Source organism: Ammodytes marinus, assembly GCF_949987685.1.
Source record: "Ammodytes marinus genome assembly, chromosome: 3".
NCBI classification, from domain to species: Eukaryota; Metazoa; Chordata; class Actinopteri; order Uranoscopiformes; family Ammodytidae; genus Ammodytes; species Ammodytes marinus.
Window position 1 is genome coordinate 18505565 of NC_137232.1, and position 20488 is coordinate 18526052.

The 20488-nt window shown below is 42.4% G+C and overlaps 3 protein-coding genes across 3 annotated transcripts in view; 1 reads left to right on the plus strand and 2 right to left on the minus strand.

The window, feature by feature from the left end:
* Positions 1-44: 44 nt before the first annotated feature.
* glod4 (glyoxalase domain containing 4) lies at positions 45-3185 on the minus strand. The gene is made up of 9 exons (XM_080024978.1): positions 3065-3185; positions 2844-2893; positions 2150-2270; positions 1915-2059; positions 1425-1561; positions 1239-1325; positions 1041-1154; positions 877-963; positions 45-772 (listed from the first exon to the last, which is right to left on the minus strand). The coding sequence occupies exons 1-9, from the start codon at positions 3152-3154 to the stop codon at positions 707-709; spliced, it is 897 nt and encodes a 298-aa protein (XP_079881104.1). The 5' UTR covers positions 3155-3185; the 3' UTR covers positions 45-706.
* Positions 3186-3701: 516 nt separating this feature from the next.
* On the plus strand, positions 3702-6278 carry mrm3a (mitochondrial rRNA methyltransferase 3a). The gene is made up of 4 exons (XM_080053959.1): positions 3702-4123; positions 4765-5009; positions 5106-5267; positions 5580-6278. The coding sequence occupies exons 1-4, from the start codon at positions 3717-3719 to the stop codon at positions 6152-6154; spliced, it is 1389 nt and encodes a 462-aa protein (XP_079910085.1). The 5' UTR covers positions 3702-3716; the 3' UTR covers positions 6155-6278.
* A 918-nt stretch (positions 6279-7196) lies between these two features.
* nxn (nucleoredoxin) overlaps positions 7197-20488 on the minus strand; it is a 54361-nt gene continuing 41069 nt past the window's right edge. Inside the window, exons 3-8 of the mRNA XM_080025190.1 lie at positions 18230-18363; positions 15801-15901; positions 15558-15664; positions 14617-14796; positions 13796-13920; positions 7197-8289 (exon numbers count right to left, since the gene is read on the minus strand). Of these exons, the coding sequence (XP_079881316.1) occupies positions 8107-8289; positions 13796-13920; positions 14617-14796; positions 15558-15664; positions 15801-15901; positions 18230-18363 (830 nt within the window). The 3' untranslated portion in view covers positions 7197-8106. The remainder of the gene's footprint in view (positions 8290-13795; positions 13921-14616; positions 14797-15557; positions 15665-15800; positions 15902-18229; positions 18364-20488) is intronic.

Here is a 20488-nt window from a genome sequence, read left to right on the forward strand (position 1 = left end):
CACGCAACTCAAAGATTATACACAGTCCAATAGAAGTTATGGAGGCAATTTATTTCAACCACATGAGTGACATGCAGTTTTATAAACAAGGTTCAGTGTGACTTACATACATGAATACACAATTGCTTCTGTATGACAATGAATGCATTCATCTGGAAAACATCTGCTTTGCATAGCATACTGGATTTCCAAGGTCCAGGTGCACTGCATCATGTAGACAGGGGTTGGGTCATGAGCTGATACATTGGGAAATGTACAATAGGAAAGTACAATATAAAAAATACAGGCAGGTCCTGCTTTATGACATCATGTTGTAGCCCCCTGCCCTGTCCAATTGTACTTGTTCATTCAAGTTTATACGTTGCTTGCTTGTTTTCACAACTTTATTTGAAACATACAGGATGCATATATGGAGGTAAATCCTTCATAATTTGAAAGAATAAGTGGCATTGCATCATGGATTTGTTGCGCTTGTCTCTCCTGAATGATATTTATTGGAAAGGTATCCATCAAATTGAACATGTGGTCCTTTTAAAAAGTGCTGCCGATGCGACCAGGGAAATATAAATCTCATACTGCAAGCTCCAGGATATCTGAGTTGTCATTACAAGAAGATTTACATTATGGTTGCCCTGTAAAGCAAGCAACTCATCATCATCATGATCATCATATGAAACAGGTGACACATTTAAGGTGCCTCTTCGTCTCATGCAGAAGCCTTTTGCCTGTTGTTTTTGGCAAACCACTCGTCACTTTTGTCTGCAGCCATGGCCTGAAATATTTAAAAGCATAAAGAGCAAAAAGGCAAGGTGAATATCCAGCACATGTTGCATATTTAATGTAGAGAGGAAAATTGAATATTGGAGCGACGCCAACCTTATCGAGCAATTCATTTCCTTTGGGGTCCACCATGGACAGTTGCCTGAAAGCCTCGTCCCCCACAAAGCAAATCTCATGACCATCCTAAAACAAAACACATTGTTCAGTTACCAAGTGAGGGAGTTCACTCTATTACAGCATTTTACAGGTGATGCACTCACTGGATCGGCCAAAATAACCACTTCTACTGTCGCTTTTCCTGGAGTGTCCAGGCTGACCAATGGAGTGAGAATTTTTTGATTTTCCTTTTTGATCAGTGCTTCGATGTCAGGCAGCTGTGGAGTATAAAAACCAATTGATGATGAAAATGAAGCTTATTAACAGACACCACAATTTATCCAATGAGAACAATATTTTACTTGCTCTCGTGGGCATGAAAATGCAATCCTCCCAAAGGCTGTTCCATGATCTACAGTCCCACCAACATCGTGAAGCTCCAGTTTACACTGTTTAAAACATAAAATATATATAATGAGAAACATCCAGACCCTGATTTATTAACACTTGCAAAAACACAACAATTATTTCCCTGATACTCGACTTACATGAGTGTCTGCAAATCCCATCAGCACTGTTTTCTTTTCTTCATTCCTTTCCATCACCTTCATTCCCAAAAGTGTAGCCCAGTAGTGGGTGGATCTCTGGAGGTCCGACACTCCGAGACAAACCTTCTGCACAGGGTCTGGGAACATACACATTATCAAAAGGTTACATGTGATCAATAACGGATGTGAAAATAGTATGGAAACCTTAAACATAAAGCTTGTGCTGGATGTTTATGGTTGTCTCGTCTCCTAATTTTTCCTTTTAAGGAAATAATGACAATGAGCCTTAATTTAACTAACTAAAGACAAAGTTGTGACATGGTTATTAAGGCCAAGGTGCTGAGCTTAATTTCTGGGGATTAATAAAATATTTGTGATTCTGTGAAATGGCTACACTTAAAACGATTTTTTTAAATTGTGAGCACTGGATAAGCAATGACAACTCCTTTTCGTGCAGATAAAGACAGAAATAAGAGGCCATGACACTCACCACTGGGAGGCTGCTCTTTGTCCACGAGGTAGAAAGGATACCCTCCAGGAGCCTGGGTCAGATACAGAGCCTCTCCCACCTCAGTGAGAGGCCAACCAAGACGTTTAGCATTGCTCACGGCTTTGCTTGACTGCAGAGTGAGCCCCTAAAACACACATGACAATATCCCTTTACGAGGCTGCTGTAAAACATATAACACAACATGTTGTTATCGTCCAAATGACCTCTCACCCACCAAGAAGTCATTGCCGAGCTGATACTCTCCCACCCCATAGTTGTATGTCAGTTCAGCAACAAAATGGTCATCCTCTGGACCAAAGCCAACCATTGTCTTGCTCCATTTTCCATCGTAGGGTCTGTATGGATACAGGATGAAGGCAGTGGTCAGTATAGTATAATAATGATACTGTATAATAGTATAGTCCATTAACGCAGTTTCAGTTCTCGCACCACCCAGTTTAAGGACAGCTTTGGCCCACACAAGACTGTTGAAGTCTTGAGCTCATCATCACTATGTCACTTTAAAACAGTTTACATCTGATTATCTCTACACTTGTTCATGATGTCACATCTGTTTTGTTTTCCCTGCTAATAACTTAGAATTTACATATGTTTAAATTGTATACATAAAATACATTGTTAAGTATTCTATTCCATATGCACTATTCTATTGCTGGCTCTCTTCACTTGTCTGTGTTTCTCTTTTCTTTTTTTACAGTCTATGGTTCCTCTATATATTTTTATTCAATTTTTTATGTTTCTTTGTTGAACATTGTCTTTACTCAAGAATTTTATTGCATTGCATCGACTTCTCCTGTAGTTGTTGTGCAATTGAACAATTTACAGTCTGCTATGTATCGCTGTGTTCTACTTTAGAACATGCTTCATGAGTACAAAGGTCAGTTTCTCGAAGATGTCTCCTGTCTTACCCGTTACAAGTTGCTTTGCAGCCTTCCTCAAACTCCTCATGGCGTAAAATCTGAACATGGACGAGAAGACATGAGGAAAAGGCATTCAGTGTGAAAACACATCTATTACAACACTGTGCAAACACATTCTTCAACTCTCAGATTAGCCGATTATCAACTCAGTTAATCAATCATAGTAATCAATCATAATTTGTCATTAAACGAAGCTTGAGGAATAGCACCTTCATGCCAAGAACATCTCGGTAAAACGTGGCAGTTTTCGTCCTGTCACCAACTTTGAACACGAAATGCAGCGCTCGCCTCAAAGACATATTTCTCGACAGATGTGATGTTTGTATTACAGATCAACGTTGCAGGACACGATTAAGATTCCTTTGATGAGGATCGATTATTCTGTTGTCGATTAGCTGAAAGTAAATACAGAGGAATAGCTATTTCAAATACAATTTGAATTTAAAGCTATTATTTCTCACTGTGTTAATGAATTAATGGTATAACACCTGTGTGGACAAACACAACGAGTTTACGTGAAATAAAAACGTAACAAGTACGGAGGCCACCCCCAAGACATTCAGGTTAATGGTATCACCCGCTTTCTCTCGCGAGGATCTGGCGAGGATATGTGGACCTATTATAATCTATAATACGCGTAAATAATACAAAATATATAATAGAAAAAAGAGAGAATATTGAAAAATTCCATTAATTTGACACATTTTGAGAGGTAGTGAAATATTAACGTACACAATACAGTGGACTATTTGTAGACGCTTGAATGCAGTGTTGTCTGCCCTACAGCTGGTGGCGGTAATGATCTAAGTAAGTTTGTGTTGGTACATTAACATATACAAGAGAAGAAGAAACGGGGCGAAAATGGCAGCGTACATGAGAAGCGTGATATGTCTCGTTTCCATAGAGAGAAATGCTCTTCTAGGCCGGGGAAGCGGTGTTATTGTGGAAACAAAACGGTATGTCCGCGGACTGAGGAGGACCCCTGTCAGAGTGCTGTTTCCAGAAGGAGAGACTGATAAAGTCCTCAAGACGACGCCAACGGAACAAAACCACAGACTGCAAAACGTCAAGAAGGAGAAGGAGACGAAAGTTGCAGCCACGAGACGCCAAGAGGAAAAGGACTTTGTCAAGGAGCATGGACATATAAAGAAAGAGGAGAGGACCCATGTGCAGCAGACAACACCGAAGCTCCCTCACGTTACTGATGCAAAAGATTACATTGATGGACTGCGCTTTGAGAGGGCGTTCCCCGGAGACAAGAGACTGGCGTAAGTGTTGGTGCTTGAAGGTTGGTGACTGTCATGATGGAGGTCACAACAACACTGACATTCAAAGGAAATACAATGATCTAATTATTGATTAAGAGCTTTAGATTTTATCATCTCTGTCTGTCTCAGAGCAGGTGGCAAAGAGAATAAAAAAGCAACAAAAGCCACCATACACTTATATGTTTTACTGTTTTTCAAAGGGTTTGAAAAAATATATCCCTTCCGTTTTTCTAACTTACTCTCAACACTGAACACATCCTTCACACAGACAGACAGACAGACAGAGAAGAACCAGAAGAAATATATAATGTTTGCTATTAGTCCTGAAAAGATGTTGATGCCATACCCCTGCACTAACAGTACTTTTGTTGATTAATTACACTTTCAGTATTCTACATTTAGGAGAAATGACTTGTATAATTTTCCTTAAGCAATGTTTTTAAATGCATGACTCGAATGATTCTATTGTGGTCATTCTACTTTCACCTAAGTTAGTGATCTGAATATCGTTAAATAGAAATAATTTTGGGCAACTTTTTGTTGTTGACCTAATTGTCCCATCCCATAATTCACAATATCCAAGATTGTACAAGCCTGTAATCCACCTCTGCTTCTCTATCAACCCTGGTCTATCCTTTTAGGAGATTGGTGAGTGTTGCTCGCTCCAGGACGTTTCGGGAGCACCAGGGTAAAATCCTCCTTGAGGGCAGGCGTTTGATCTGCGATGCCCTGGATGCTGGCGCCAACCCCCAGATGGTGTTCTTCAGTCGAGTGGATAAGCTCAGGGAGTTGCCCTTAGACAAGCTGAAGAGGGCCACGCTAGTCAAAGTCAAGTTTGAGGAAATCAAGATCTGGTCTGACGTTGTAGCCCCTCAAGGCGTGATCGGTGAGGGTCACAATTATTATTATTATTATTTGTATCTGCAGTATGAATCACAGGTAATCTTTGAGTTGTTACTAACCTCGCCATTTTCCTCTGCAGCCATATTTTCTCGCCCGGACCCTTCACGGATGAACTTCTCAAACAGAGGGCATTCAGTGCCTTTGTCCCTGATATGTGACAACATCCGAGACCCTGGCAACCTCGGGACTATGTTGCGATGTGCTGCTGCTGCTGGCTGCCATGATGTCCTGCTCACCAAAGGTTTGCTTATGTTATTATTATATAAAGTTGTAGTGTGTAATGTGACTGTGTTTTTCAGATCAGACTTGGTAGAAAGAGAATATAGTATTCATACCTATGTCCATAATTTTTATTAGTGTATTGCCACTTGAAAATACTTTTATTTTTATAGAACTTTTGCCACTAGATGGTGCCAAAATACACCTTTATTACACACTGTACCTTTCTAAACATGTAAACAATTAAAAAAAAAATGGCTTCTGCTTCTTCTTTGCTTGTGGTTTTTCAAATGTGTCTGTATTTTATTTGATTTTATTTCTTAACCACCGACAGGTTGTGTTGACGCTTGGGAGCCTAAAGTTCTGCGAGCAGCAATGGGCGCCCATTTCCGCCTTCCCATCTATCCCAGCTTGGACTGGGATGACATCGAAAAGCACCTCCCTCATCCCGTGACTGTCCATGTGGCCGACAGGTTTCTAGAAACAGAGGACACTCAAGTAAAGGCGTCTCACACGCCCTCCAAACCAGGAGACTACGGCTGGGTCAGCAACAGGCCTAATCGTAAAAACGTCCGCTACGAGGAATACGAATCTGACTCTGACTCGGACCGTGAAGAAGAGGGACTGTCACTCCCTATAGTGGACTCAAAGGTTTACCATGACGCCTGGGCTAAGAGTCCCACGGCTCTTGTGATTGGTGGAGAGACACAGGGCCTGAGTCTGGAGTCAGTCCATTTGGCTGAGAAGACTGCCGGTCACAGGCTATTCATTCCTGTCGTTCCAGACGTGGACAGCTTGAATTCAGCCATGGCCGCCAGTATCCTTCTGTTTGAAGGCAGGAAGCAACTGTTAAAGCTAATGCAGACATCTGGAAGGAAATGGAAATCCAAAGTGGAGCAGTTTTCATGATGTTAGCTCTAAATATCAGTGTGAGTGTGTGACTTCTGGTGTACATTTATCTTTGTCAGTAGTGCGATTACATTTCTATTCTACATCCAGTTCTGCTAAAAATTATACTGTAACGCAACATTTTCCATCATGGATTTATAATTATTGTCTGTATGTACAGTGTGTGTTTTGCATAAAATAATTATCATTATCAATCTGCAACGTCTTTTGATTAATTGTTTTCTATATAAAATGTCACACCATAGTGAAAACTGATCATTAGAATTATCCAGAGCCCAAGATAGCGTCTTGTAGTTCCTTGTTTCAGCCAAGCATCTGCCCAAAACCAAAAGCATTATTCAGTCATACCATAGATTGTCAGATTGCCACAGTTGTCCAGTCATACTGTACTGACCTTTCGGCCAACCAGAATCCAGAATTCTTAGTAGCCAACGGGATAATACAAGAAACATATCTTTAATACAGAGACAGGATGACTTTTTGATTATGGCCAAAAAGCGCCATCTTTACACCTGTCACAAATGCTTTCTTTCAGCTCTTTATTTTTTCTATATTATACTAGGAATCACCGAAGGGAAGGCTAAAATACGATATAGATCTTGAGTAAGGAAAAATGAGATGACCCTCCCCTGCTCTCCATGAAAACATTTAGTAAAATACATAACCCTCCCTCCTAATACTTTTTTATACAGTCCAAAAGAGCCTTAAATAGATGCACATTCATTTCAGAAAGTACAAGACTCACTCTGACAGCCCGATGTCCATCCTCTGCTCTCCATCTGCAGCCACATTGTCTATGCAAATATGCAGAATTCAACGCACTTTCCATCCCACCTGGAGTTTGCACATGAACAAAACTGATTCAATCTGCATAAGGTCTCCTATAATAAAGGCTACATTTGCATCAAGTCTCATTAAAATACAACAGAACTGGCAAGTAATTGCAACATGTATTATACATATTCAAGAAGAGCTAACTTTAGTGATAGAACTTTAAAAAGAAAAGAAAATAGGAACAAGAATACCTTTTGCTTGCCAGTGAATGTTTTAATGGGTGTGAGAAGTCATGACTGAAGTTACAGAATACAGGGATTTATACATTCAACACTTTCCAAAATGCCATTTTTATGCCTTCAGAAATAACCCGGCCGTTTTCATCAGGGGACCTTCACAGAAAATCCTCGTAATGACTTTTGAGATGAGAACCACCATTAACAACTGGCAAGAGATGACTTTCACTCACATAACACACACACACACACACACACACACAAGACACAGCGGGGTTTTTGAAAACTTCAGTCATTGGTCTGTTACAAGCAAGTTTAATGTGATCTTTAGTGTATGTGCACCTGTCATACTGTTCTTTCCTTTAAATACGGGCCATAAAGGCTTACGGCTACATCCAACTGAGGTTTTAAGCACATTTTCTCTACGTGTGACTAACACATGTAAAAATGCATTTTATTCTTACTCAACATCATTCAAAAACCAAAAGTAACAAAGCATCTTGCAGACAAAAAAAGAAGCATAGAATCAGCTGAATAAGTAGGTCCATTGGGTAATTCTCTGGTTTTCTCTAAAGAGTTCAGAAAAGCTATTGAGTGAAAAAAACAAACAAACATAAAAATACGAACACTTTTTCTTGAGGCAAAAAAAAAAAGAACCAACAGAATCTCCATATATATTACTGTAGGGACTATCATCAATGCAAGGCACCACAGGAGAAAAAAGGACTCCATGAAAAAAGAGGAACATGTCTAAAAAAAAATGTTAAAATGTCAGTAAAAAGTGGGGACATCTCTCTAACAGTCTGACATCTGAGTCAGGGGGGAGTTGGGAGAGAGAGAGAGAGAGTGGGAAGCTGGGAGGAGGGTGTAGCAACAGGTCAGGGTTCGATGATGGAGTGAGTCCCATATAATTTGTCCAGTTTTGATCTTGGACTTCCTCTTTTAGATGGGCTCTGGTTTGAGCTTTTCACCCAGGAAGTCGCCGACAAATTGATCCACCACGGCCGGCGTGATCTCTTCCACGTCGCGAACATACTTGGCCCGGGCAGACATGTCCAGGATAGTGAGCAGGGGCGCGGCTTCAGGGAGGTTAGTGTAGTCCCTCAGGGAGTCACTCATGTCATCCTGCCATGAAAGGGGAAAATAAAAGTGTGATAAGTGACAGTGGAACATTCTCCAAAATCAGTACCTCTTTTTAACATTACTTATTCACACGTCTTGTCTCAAAAGAAAAAAAAGGACATTCAAATATACAAGATGTTATGAGAAGATCAAAGACATTTTAAAATAGTTTGACTGCTTAAAATAAAACATATTGTTATAAGTTTCCCTAATCGAGTTTCCAATAATAGTCATGGGGACCCAAGATGACAAAAAAAATATAGGAAAACACCAAACATAAAATAATTAATATAATTTTCTTACACACAAGTTGATGAGGTGTGTGTAATAAAAAGTACTCAGACTTTGGTTTCTTTTAAATGAATAGACATTTTGACCTCTTAAGGCCTCTTTTTGAGATTACTCAAATAAAACCTGTTTTGCAGAACCACCCAAGAGCGTTTACCAAGTAGGCATAGCTTTGTTTAAAGGAGTTACAAGTGAAAACAAAGCTGTCAACATCGGTCTTAGACCTTCATCTACTCAGCATGGACTAACTACTGAACATCACAAGTGCAGCAATGTCACCGGAAATACCTGCAAATGTCACCTGAATAAACACACGACAGCAAAGTATTTCTTGACAGAGGAGAGGAAGAGTTAGGAGCAAGAAATAGCATAAATAATCCAGATCCAGGCACTCAAGTTTGGTTTCAAAAATATAAAAGGCTTTTCATTTATTGGACAAGATAAATAAAAAATACATCAATGCGTGTCGGCCTCAGCCTTTTTCAGGGTGTAGTAACAGAACCAGACAAACAAAGTAATTATCATTCCTATAATTGCTTTCTTCGTGTCACTATACCCTGAATTAAAATGTCCTCCATCAACATTATTCCCTTCCATGAGCACCGGTGTGGTTTTGAGGAAAACAGAAGTGCTCCTGCGACTTCTTTCTTCCAGTGAAGTATTTGTATTTGAGTCAACATGCAAGTCAAACACTGGATCCGTTCCAGGAGAAAAGCCACTCTAGATTACACACTTCTCCATGGCTGCTCATCGGTTCAGACTTGCTTTTGGCAAATGGAACTAGGACAGTACATATTGATTAAACTATTCTGTGTTAAGATCACTCCCTACAATACCACTACTGTCTGGCACAGTCTTAATTAATGCACGCTTCTTAAAAAACTCTAGAGCTAGGGCTTAGTCATGCATCCTGCTGTGAGGAAAGACAGGAAAGATCCCCCCACCCCCCCTGCAAGATTTCACACACAAGTCTCATCTCATCACAGAACATTTGAATGGCACATTTTGGCAGGGGGGTGAGAGAGAGAAGCATTGCAGAGTTGTGAAGGAATATGTAACAACAGATGGCTGCTGGGTTTGGCGGGGATTACAGTTTTATACCTCTGCAGTGATTTTGAAAGGGCTTCACTGGAGTTCTGCCCCGAGGCTCCATGTCACCTTTCACCCTTTACCAAGTCAGGATTACAACAGGTTGTGCACACATGAATACCTGGCTGGCAGTGCAGGCAGGCAGCACCTTTCAAACCGGCTTGAAAAGGCCCATTAATTATTGAGGCTGAATAAGAAATCACACCCTTTTCGGTATTCAGCTGGGAGTGCTTCTGGAAAACGGGCACTCCTGCCTCGACAGAGAGCCATTATTCTAGTCATATCTAAGTCGAATAGACTACTTTTTACATGTTAAGAGTTTGTAAAAATTGCACCTATTGGATGTGCATGGCTTCTATCATGGACAAATTCTTCTTTCCCTCATGACAGCATGACCTGGTTTCCCCTCAGCTTTACTTTACTGCTCAGAGGGAGACTTGCAAAGATTAAAAACGCTGCTTCATATGGAAAGGATTAGGTTGAAAATGCAGAACTAACAAAAAAGGGCCAGAGGGTGGCACTGCAACAAAGAGGTGGACTTCTACATAGAGGGCTCTGGTGTTAATACTGTTACTGATTTATGTGCCAGTGAGAGTTTTGTCAAAACAAAGTCCAAGATAAAGGGACTTTGGTTGGATTTCCTGTTACAACTCACGCTGCAGCAGTATGGGCCCCCTTTGTAGTGTCTCCCCTGTGTTATCAGAAAAAAATCCACAGCTTCTCTTTTCTAAAATGGATCAAACCGCACAATCATCGCTCAGGCTTCTCACTGAGTAGCTTTGAGCCGGAGCCCGCTACCTAAAAAGGATATAAGTATGCCAAGACGAATGCTGTGACCTCTACTACTTTTCCAAAAACTGCTAACAGATGGAACAGATGAGATGCAGTGTGGTATTCTGTTGTAGGCAGCAGCTAAAACTTCCCCTTGAATGGAACTCCGTTTTTTATTACACCACAAATCACAATACGTTGACCACTTAATACTGACAGATGGGAGCCGTCACTGGGGGACAATGTTGTTAAGAGTGAAATACTTTCTGGGTTTCTCCAAACAAAGCGTTGGGTCTTTGCACGCTCTCTTTGCAGCCACACTGAGCGTAGATTATAGATCATCTGGGGGCGCTCGGTGTAAAAGAAACCGCAAAGAGAGAAATACTTCACAATCTGTCACCCTGGCCTTTTCCAGCCGTCCTCCATTCTGATATGAGAAGATGTAATCTCCACCATAGGAAGCCATGCATCTTCTTTTTGTTTGGGCTGCTCTTGTTTGTGTACACTGCTTCTAGTGAGGTGCAGCCATTCCACACAGCCCCCCCCTCCCTCCCCCCGCAATCTGCAATGGCTCAGCTCAGAACAAAAAGGACAAAAGGGCCTCTCCTCCGCTACAGCCCCACGCTCACAGCTGTGATAAGGCTCAGCGTGTGTGTTTACCGTGTGGAAACTGCTGGGCCGTGTCAGGCTTATTGGGATTATTGATGCACTGTGGCATTTCACAGACGGCGACCATCTTGATAAGGCCCTGAACTGATAATGATAACAAACCCCCCTCCTCCACCCCCGGCCTCTGGGCCGAGGCTGCCTTGCATCTCTCCGGCCAGCTTTGATGTCTTGAGGAACAGTCATCGTTGTGAAATTCTGGATATTCCCGAAAGCAATTGCTCATCATGTTTGCATTTCTGACTGTAAACATCTACATCAATGTTTTTTTAAAATAAAGATTTACTAATGAGACCAGCTTAGAGTCCAATCAATTCTTTATGTAAAATGCTAACATGAGCATGCTAACATAATTACAATGACAAAGCTAAAATGTTAAAGTTCAGCAGGCATAATGTTTCCCTGTGTTGGCATGCTAACATCAGCAGAAAACACTTTTGTTTTGCAGGTATTTGGTCCTGAAGGTTGGAAAATGTTGACCTGATGATGGTGCTAGAAAACACCTTACTAGATAAGAGTTGTTAAAATTCATTATGAGGGGGACATGAATGTCTGTATCAAATGTAATGCTAAATAGTTTGATGACCATTCAGACAGTTCACTCACAAGCACAAATGTAAACCTCAGGATGGCGCTAGAGGAAAACTCAAGGGGCGACCAAAGACAGTGTCATCCTCTGGGGACATGAGTGCCTTTGCAAAATGTCATGGCATCCATCACATGTCTGTTGAGATATTTCAGTCTGGAGCAAAAAGGTTTTGATCATTTTACCATCCTTAAAGAACCACAGCGCCAGCGTGGCTAAAATATTAAATCTGTTGAGAACTACACGCAAAAATCAATTATTAGCAAACAAAGCTTTGAAGAGCAGAAGCTCAGGCAACAGCCACTGCTGCTCGCCACAAAAATCTGTTAAATTCCTTTATGTTACTGGATGAAAACCACTAGAGTTCATTGTGCATGCAAAAGACTCTCGCAGACGAAAAAGAACAAAAAGATCTTTCATTCTGCGTTTTAGTAAATCAGTTTACTGCTCTGTGTGGTGGCGTATGGTTTTCTCAGTCAGGGGTAACAAGATCCTGTGTCATTCTGCTCAGCCTCCCCCTGAGAGACTGCCAACATACTGCTGTCTCATGGACACAGAAACCCCAGCAGCTGGCCTTGGCATGGAGCGTGCGACTACCAGTGTAAACCCAGGGCCGAGGAACACAGTCTGAGCCCTTAGCCCGGAAGCTTCCATCTTTGAACGCCTTGAAACGGGAAGCGGGTATCTGATCGTGAACCCTGATCTGGAAATGAAACCTGGGGATTTCATAGCCGGTTTTGTGCGACAGCCAGGAAATTGTACCTGCGCTGCTTGGATAACAAAACATATATATCAGCCTTAGCATGCACGCCACCAGGGAACAAAGCAAACTTTTTAGACTGCAGCTAAAGCACAGGAAGCTTCTAAATCACTACAAGCTCCAGCGCAACAATGTGTCTTTGTGTTAGGTTCCAATAAATATTGGCGCACACACAATGAACACAAAACACTATCATGTCAAGCTCTTGTGTTTCTGATCAACGTTCCCGGGTTCTGTGCCCGTGTGTCGGTGACATTTCAAGGCTGACATCGGGGTGGAGCGGCGCACGCACACACACACACACACACGCACGCACACACACACACACACGCACGCACACACACACGCACACACGCACACACACAGGGTCAGGCAGTTTGCACATGTGCGAGCCCCACGACTGAAACCTGATACAGCCTTTGGAGTGTGTGACATGAGAAGCCCAGCAGAGCCTAGTCCTTCCAGGGAGAACTGTGAGTGAGGGGAGCTGGAGGGCAGTAAGAGAGCAGGAGGGGAAACTGGGGAGAGGTAGCTAATCTGGTAATTACGTTTGGCCGCCGCCGCTAACTCCGCCAGCTCTGGAAAGGTCGAGACAGAACAACACCAGATAACAAGAGTTATGAAAACTCCACGGCCCGTCTCCCACACAGGGGAAGGCGTGGGAGGATGAGGAGGGATTATTCTGATGTAGACGGAGGGGAGGTTGATAAAGTCTGCTGGCCTGGCACGCTCTGGGGCCTACCCTACTCATCATGATAAGGGTCGCCCAGTTGAATTGTGGGTCATGGGTACGAGTGAGTGTCCCTCTTGCAGGTTCAAGAGGCTCAAAGTGGGGCCGCTACTGCAGTCATTCAAACAAGGGGCAGAGGTGTTGGCGGTGATACAAACCAAACCAGGGCGTACATGTGGGCCGATAGTACACTTAATGCAAATATATTGTTTCAGTTAAATACACGTAGACTGATATGTTAAAGTAATTGCAAGTTTTTCGGTAACATACTTACTTTTTTTGTCAACTACTAATCGTCCTTTAATAACTTAATTAAAAGTAGCAATAATGAATATTTGTAGATTCAAAATGGATCACTTGATATAATTAAAACGGTGCATTTGAAAGGACACAAATTTAAAAACCTATTTAAAAAAAAAAGTAATTGTATACTGATCAGAAATTATTGTTACAGATTGTTCCTGATGCAGAAATCCAGTATCATTCAGGCTAATGACAATGTGTGATAATAACTAAAGCAAATGTCATATCACAACTGAACGAGCTTCAGATATGCAAGTTTGCGCAAAATGTCATTCTATACTCTGCCTTGAGTATAGCCTGGAGCGGATTATCTCACCTCTCCAGCCACAAAGAACAGCAGCGGTATCTCCTCCTCCTTGGCTTTGTACTTGGCCATAAGCTTCTCCGCTATTGGCTGAATCAGTTCCTTGGCCGGCTCCAACTCACCTTCCTCCTCAGCATCTGCACACAGAGAGAGAGAGAGAGAGAGAGAGAGAGAGAGAGAGAGAGAGAGAGAGAGAGAGAGAGAGAGAGAGAGAGAGAGAGAGAGAGAGAGAGAGAGAGAGAGAGAGAGAGAGAGAGAGAGAGAGAGAGAGAGAGAGAGAGAGAGAGAGAGAGAGAGAGAGAGAGAGAGAGAGAGAGAGAGAGAGAGAGAGAGAGAGAGAGAGAGAGAGAGAGATAACTGTTTAAAGCATGAAAAAATGCACAGATGAGCGAAATTGGAAGCAAGGTCGGAGAGATGACTGGTGGACAGATGAGCGAGGACATAAAAGGAGGTGCACAGATGGTCACTGTATTGTTTAGTAATCCAGTTGGACCTCAAGAGACTCCAGGGTGGTCTCAGGTTTTTGTGAAAGTCAGCATTTCTTTAGTGTCCTATTGTCCTCATAAAAACCATTAGCAAACTGTCCTATATTCACGGACAAGGGTCATTTTTCTACCCTATTCACAAACCTCCTGCATTTTGCTTCATCTTTGTACCTTCTTTATAAGCATACAAATGGTTAGAGAAATACTAGAGCACTTCCAGCAGACCTTAGTTGGACCTTCCAATACTGCAAGAATGTGCCACATGGTTTGACATTCAGTATTCTTAACTTAAATGCCACTTCATTCAGGCAGGGTCATAGATAGCCTCATACTGAGCGGCTGACTCACCCACAAACAGCACCAGGCAGGGCCCCTCGTGGAGCTGCGCCGCGTTGGCCTCGCTGAGCTCCAGCACGGGCCGAGGGTGCCAGGGGAAGAGCCGGCACTCGGGGTCATTCAGCACCTCCACGCGGCCCTGTCGCGTGATCACGTGACCCTCAGCGTCCAGCAGGATCAGCGTGGGAATACCTGGCGAAGGGGGAGAAAAAGAGGAGGTGAAGATTTGAAGGGGAGGGAAGACAGGGAGAGGAGGGCAGGAAATGGGCAAGCAAAGAGTGCGAGAGGTAGTTAAGGTAATTTCCAGTAATTATCGCCCTCCCAAAGCCGACTGCTCTTTCTCCCATGGAGATTTTTTTCTTTGTTGTGTTGATGTTTTGGGGACTTCTTAAAAAAAATTACTGTGGTTACTTTCACTTTCCTTCAACTCTACCATCCTTGTTACAATCTTCATGCCTTTTTTTAACAGCCTTATCAGAATCAGTTTGTTCCTGTCTGTGCATGCGGACTGAAGTCAACAGAGGTTTTAAGGCTGTCATGGGCCTGCATGGGTTTTAGTGCATGAGGGGAGAGGAGAGGAGGGAGAGGAGGGGAGGGGTGCAGCATTGACTCGTCCTTTGTGCATTCCTCACATTCTTAACAGGAGAGGCCGACAGCCAGCTCTCCTTTGCAAACTTCATCCACAGCCCTCTGCACACACGCACAGAGGAGGGACCTGGTAAGAGAAAGCTAGGCTCGGAGGGGAGAGGTGCAGCACTTCCATAGCAAATAAGACTGTAAACTCGATAAAGCGGCCCACATTCCTCGGCTACTGCAGGGCAATCTGTGTGTGTTAATGTGTCTCTGCCCAGCACTGAGAGCTGTCAGCCATTATGCCAGCGTGTCCAATGTGTGACATAACTAAGCTAAAAATACCAGACACGTATAAGACGGAGGGTGGCTGTGTGAAATACCTTGTATCCCAAAGAGTCTGTTGAGTCGTGATCGCCGAGCCTCATCGGGATACGGCACCGCCAACCACGGCATCTCGCTGAAGTATTGTTTAAAAGACTCCTCCGACCTAGAGGGGTTGGAAAGCTCCAAATGAGAACAGTGAATATGTGCTCTAAATTAACAGCTGAATAGAATACACTGATTTTCCTATGTCCTTGGTGGACAGAGGCAGATGTGTGCATTTCTTGCACACTTAATCTTACCTGTCGGCGCTGACAAACACGATCTCGAACTTCTGACCCATTTCCTTGACGGCTCGATACGTCTCCACCAAGACCCGGGTCAAACTGCGGCATGGCGGGCACTATCAGAGAGAGAGAGAACATTACACTTGATCACACATGTGACAGGCTGCTGTTGGAACCTTTTTTATGATTTGGGGATTTCCAGACATCTTTCCGCAAACTAGTAATTATCTCTTGTTTTTTTTTTTTTTTAGTATATGTTTATTGATTTGTCAAAGGGTTGACATTTACAAATGAAAGAGCATTACAAAAATATATACAACCCTCTTTTTCAACTTACCCCAAACACAGAAAAAAAATCTCTTCACTTACCAATAAAACAAAAACAGACAAAAAAAAGGTTAATTAAAGAGATGGATACAGGCAATAAAATCTTAATTCTCTCAAGTTTTGTATCCAATTTCTTTCAAATATAGCCCAGACCTTTTAAATCCCCTAATCCTGCTGTAATACTGTAGCTATAGAGAGTGTTTGTTGCTCTAAGTGTGTGTGTTTGTGTGTTAGTAGAGCACACACTCTATCAAGGCAGGGTGAGCTTTAAAATGACATCAGAGTGCCATAGCAGCAGGAAGGAAAACAGACCAGTCTCAACTGCCAACTCCTCTTTCTCTCTAAACACTTTATTCTCTGCTCCCCCACTGCTTAAATATATTGATACAATAAAAACACCAGACAAGGTAAACACCCACTCATTAGTTTTCTATCTTCACTAACTGTGATAAGAGATATGTTGGGGAAACTCCCTGTTTAAGAGATAGTAGATTTTCTTTTGGATATTATTTTAATATCCTGAATTAGCGGAAATATGCTTTGTGTTGCTTGTATGAAAGAATCACAGTGAAGCAAATGTGAAATAACAATAAATGCTCTAACGTCTTTGGTCATCCAATCCATATTTTGGCATTTCTGTGGCCAAAAATATCTTACACAAGCAGATAGCAAAATACATTTTTGCTCAGTTTTATCAATATCCTAAAAGCTCAAAATATTAATAGGCAATGCATTAGTATGTTATCAAGTTATAAGGCTTTCTTATTTAATGTAAGGCTTTGCATCTTGCCTTAAATGTTTAGAGGAGTTCTTTGTATACACTTAGAGCTCCCTACTTCTTCTGTACAGGCTTTTATTTTGAAGGTTTAAGTGTGTGAGTATATATTTGCAGATTCTTTTTTCATAATAGCTTTCTAATGTTCTCATTAATATTATTAGACACGTAGTAAAAGTACATCATAAAATCTATTGTATAGACTTGATTCATCATCATTCAAGCTGATACAGTGGATAGAGTGTGTCAAGCACTTTCATTGATCCGGTCATAAATACTCCCATCACGAAGCAGCGATGGGAGGGAGCTTAAAGCACAAAGCCTGGATCACTTCACTTTTTCCTTGGTTGCACGAGAAGTAAACACTGTATATTATGTTTTACACTCATAATAGTTTGAACAATGTGGTGCCAATGCTAAAGTGTCAAAAAGTTTTGGGACTTTATTTGGCTTTAAGCTAAAGTTTTATTATAATAACTTATAAAAGGAACATTTCCTCAACTGAAGGGGGAAAAAAGCTAAAGGCTTGGTGAAATGTGGGTCGCGTTTCTTTCGCTACGGGCCATTTCAGGTCCCTAAACACATTAAGGGGGGAAAAATAAAAAACTTAATGTGCACTTCTGTATAAACGGATGCCAAGACCAGGTGCTGGCATTTAATGTTTGGTAATATTTCTTTAATGGTGGATAGATTTACACGAGTAAGTAACCAGGGGGAATGTGGTGTATGGGGAAAAACAAGATCCACTGGAAATAAACTCCTGTAATGACTTTTGAGACTTGTCCTTTTGGGTTTTTGTGGAAGCCTTGGGTTTGAGCCAGCCTTCAGGCGTCACTGTTCTGATGGGTCTTCTAGGCTGCGGCTCTGGCAGCTGCTATGGCTGTGCTGACTGTAGCCTTTGCATGAGCCCTGCCACTGTATCTCATGAGGAGTGGTCCACTGATGACATAAAAACGCCTTTCATGCATCACTGAGTCATGACCTTTTACTGGGTCTCAGCAGGTCCAGTGGAGAAAGAGACAATAGTGATGATGTCATAAGGGTGTGGTGCCCGATGCCTACGTTTAAAAAAAGAGGTCCGGAGGTGACTGACAGGGATGGTTACCCGCTGTTAATGTAAACAGGCAAACACAATGGAGTCGCCTTTGCCTCTCCTTCTCCCCTCTCTTATCTGTCTCTTTTAACTGTCCTGTCTCTTCCTGCCCCGCTCGGCCAGCGATGCCCTTTCTTCCCACCGGTGTTTTTTTTTCAGTGATTGGACAGTTATGAGGTCAGAAAAGTTCAAAAAAAAAGAAAAAAAAGAAGGCAGTCTTTGTCCTTTTTCTTTGCTCTCTGTACTCACCCAGTGCGCTGAGAAGTACACTCCCACGTAGTGTCCCTCCAGAGAGCTGCTGTCTGTTGTCTGCCTGTTGTTCCTGAGCAGAGGCCCTGCCACCACCTCAGCAAATGGCTTCGGCCCCCACGGGAACTCCAGGCCTGGGAGAGAGGCAAGGAGAGGAAAGGAGGCAAAGGAAAGCGATGGATGGATGGGAAGGAGGAAAAAAACACAAGGAGAAAAGATAAGAAAACAAGTCTTCAGCAGAATGTAAACCTGCTCACAATCGCCATATTCACCATCTTAGTTTAGCATGCCACTGCTAATTACGCTCATGGGAATGTCATTAGAGTATTGGACAAGCATTTTGATCTGCTGATGTCGCTGTAGTTCAATTTCCATTTCAAGAAAATTGTAAAAAATGCTCCACCCAGTTTCCCGGAATCCAAAGTGACCTCTTCAAATGTCTTGATTTGTCTGACCAACCCGTAGTAAGACCATATACAAGTTAAAAGGAAACAAGTAAATATTCCCAATCACATTGCAGAAGTTGTGCATGTTTTCTTTGGAACCGAAGCAAAATAGATTATCAGAACAGTTTCAGATTGGGTTGGCGCCGCCGCTTGACTAATCGATTAAATCGACTAATCGTTGGAGGCTTACAGGCTTTATTGTGAAATCTGCTATGGGAAACACAAACCAGATTCAAAACATTGGTATTAATGGCGACTGAAAGCCGAGCCTCTCGAGCAGATGAAGGCTGTCAGAAATACTTCCCTCGCACTCCTCTTTCACACTTTTCATTTCCTTTTTTCACAGCGTCTCCTTTGTTGCCATCGAGCTCTAGAGATGCATTAGGTACAGCCTAGGCGAATTAAAAAGAGAGGTAATCATACATAAAACCTCGTACGTCTGGTTTCATAATGGCCTCTTTCAACGAGCGTGATTGTCAAGGGCTTCATTAGGCGGGAATGACACGTCCTCGCTGTGCGGCCAAGGTCTCTTTATTGTTGTCCCGATTGTAAAAGTGCACTCCATCTTTCACGCTGCAGGCTAGTCAGCCGCCACTCAAGTCGGGCCTTTCATGGAGAGTGAAAGGCAGAGGGTCCTGAATCGTTCACCCCTGCCCCTCCTGGGCTCAATGTACGGCAAACTTTTAGTTTCCTCTCTAGCTGTATCTGCTGCTGCAGCTGAACTCCTTTGTCACATCAGGAACTGCCCTCAGTCCGCCTCTAATGAACGTGAAACTATAAATGGACAATAAAAGAAGAACGCAGGGCTGATTTCCTTTACGAGTGGTGCAGCATTGTTAGAAATTGAAGGCATAATCAAGTTCTTCTTGTGCCCACATTTGGGGCCAGAGATTAATCTCTTCTCTAGCCACACGTAGCTTTGGAAGAGCAGTTAATGAATCATGGATAATACTGCAGGGCTTGGACGGGCATCTCATTAAGCAGACAGCGAAAATCTGTCACAATCCAGCGAAATCCATTCTGCTTCACCACCATATGCCATAGTGCCGCTATTCTCCCTTGTGAAATGACTAATGGCCTTTTTTCCCTCCTTCACGCTGACCTAAAAGGGTCTGGAGAGGCAACATTAAAAAAATATTGAGATCTTCTCCGCCACAGAGGACGTCCTCTCTTTCAGGAAAGGAATGCAAGCCCGCTCTTGTTAATTCTCTGCCTCCACTTCAAAGTGCAAAGAAATTATAGGGTTTGCAGATGAGGCAGTTAGACGACGTGGACACGCTATAATATTCATGCAGCACCATAATTAGGGCAGAATCAACATCAACATGAAAAAAAAGGGGGGGGGGGGGTATTGCAAAATCGTTTATGCTTTTTGGCACTGCAGAATCTCCAAAGGAAACTCTGACCAGGCATTTGGTAAACATCATTACAGAGAATGAGCGTTGTGTCAGTGTGTCTGCAGGTGTGCCTTTAGTTATGCTACTCAGTAGAATTCATTGTCATTATTTCCACCATGATTTCAACATTGTTTTCCCATCATTTGAGGCTTGACTGGTGCTCTTTTTAATGACTTCGCCCTCTTCTTATGCAACGGCTTAGCGGCACCGGACTGGAGAATTAGCACCAGCTGTTAATTCTGAACATAGCCAACTCCTCAAAATTCACATAACAGTTATATGTGAATTATCCATTACATTTAAGCTGCTCAGTCACGCCCTTCCTGCCTCAGGGGAATTGTAGTTCCAACCTGCTGTGGTTTTTATGGGGCACAGGTGTAACGGTAGGACTTTGTTGTGAAACTGGAGCGAGTGAA

Bases quoted from the DNA above. Each gene is read 5' to 3' on its own strand.
- glod4 (XM_080024978.1), bottom strand. From the start codon at position 3,154: ATGTCTTTGAGGCGAGCGCTGCATTTCGTGTTCAAAGTTGGTGACAGG. The intron at 2,894-3,064 runs GTGCTATTCCTC...GTCCATGTTCAG, and splicing joins GAGATGTTCTTGGCATGAAG to ATTTTACGCCATGAGGAGTT. The intron at 1,326-1,424 runs GTAAGTCGAGTA...TGTTTTAAACAG, and splicing joins TGGGATTTGCAGACACTCAT to TGTAAACTGGAGCTTCACGA.
- mrm3a (XM_080053959.1), top strand. From the start codon at position 3,717: ATGGCAGCGTACATGAGAAGCGTGATATGTCTCGTTTCCATAGAGAGA. The intron at 4,124-4,764 runs GTAAGTGTTGGT...CTATCCTTTTAG, and splicing joins CCCGGAGACAAGAGACTGGC to GAGATTGGTGAGTGTTGCTC. The intron at 5,268-5,579 runs GTTTGCTTATGT...AACCACCGACAG, and splicing joins TGATGTCCTGCTCACCAAAG to GTTGTGTTGACGCTTGGGAG.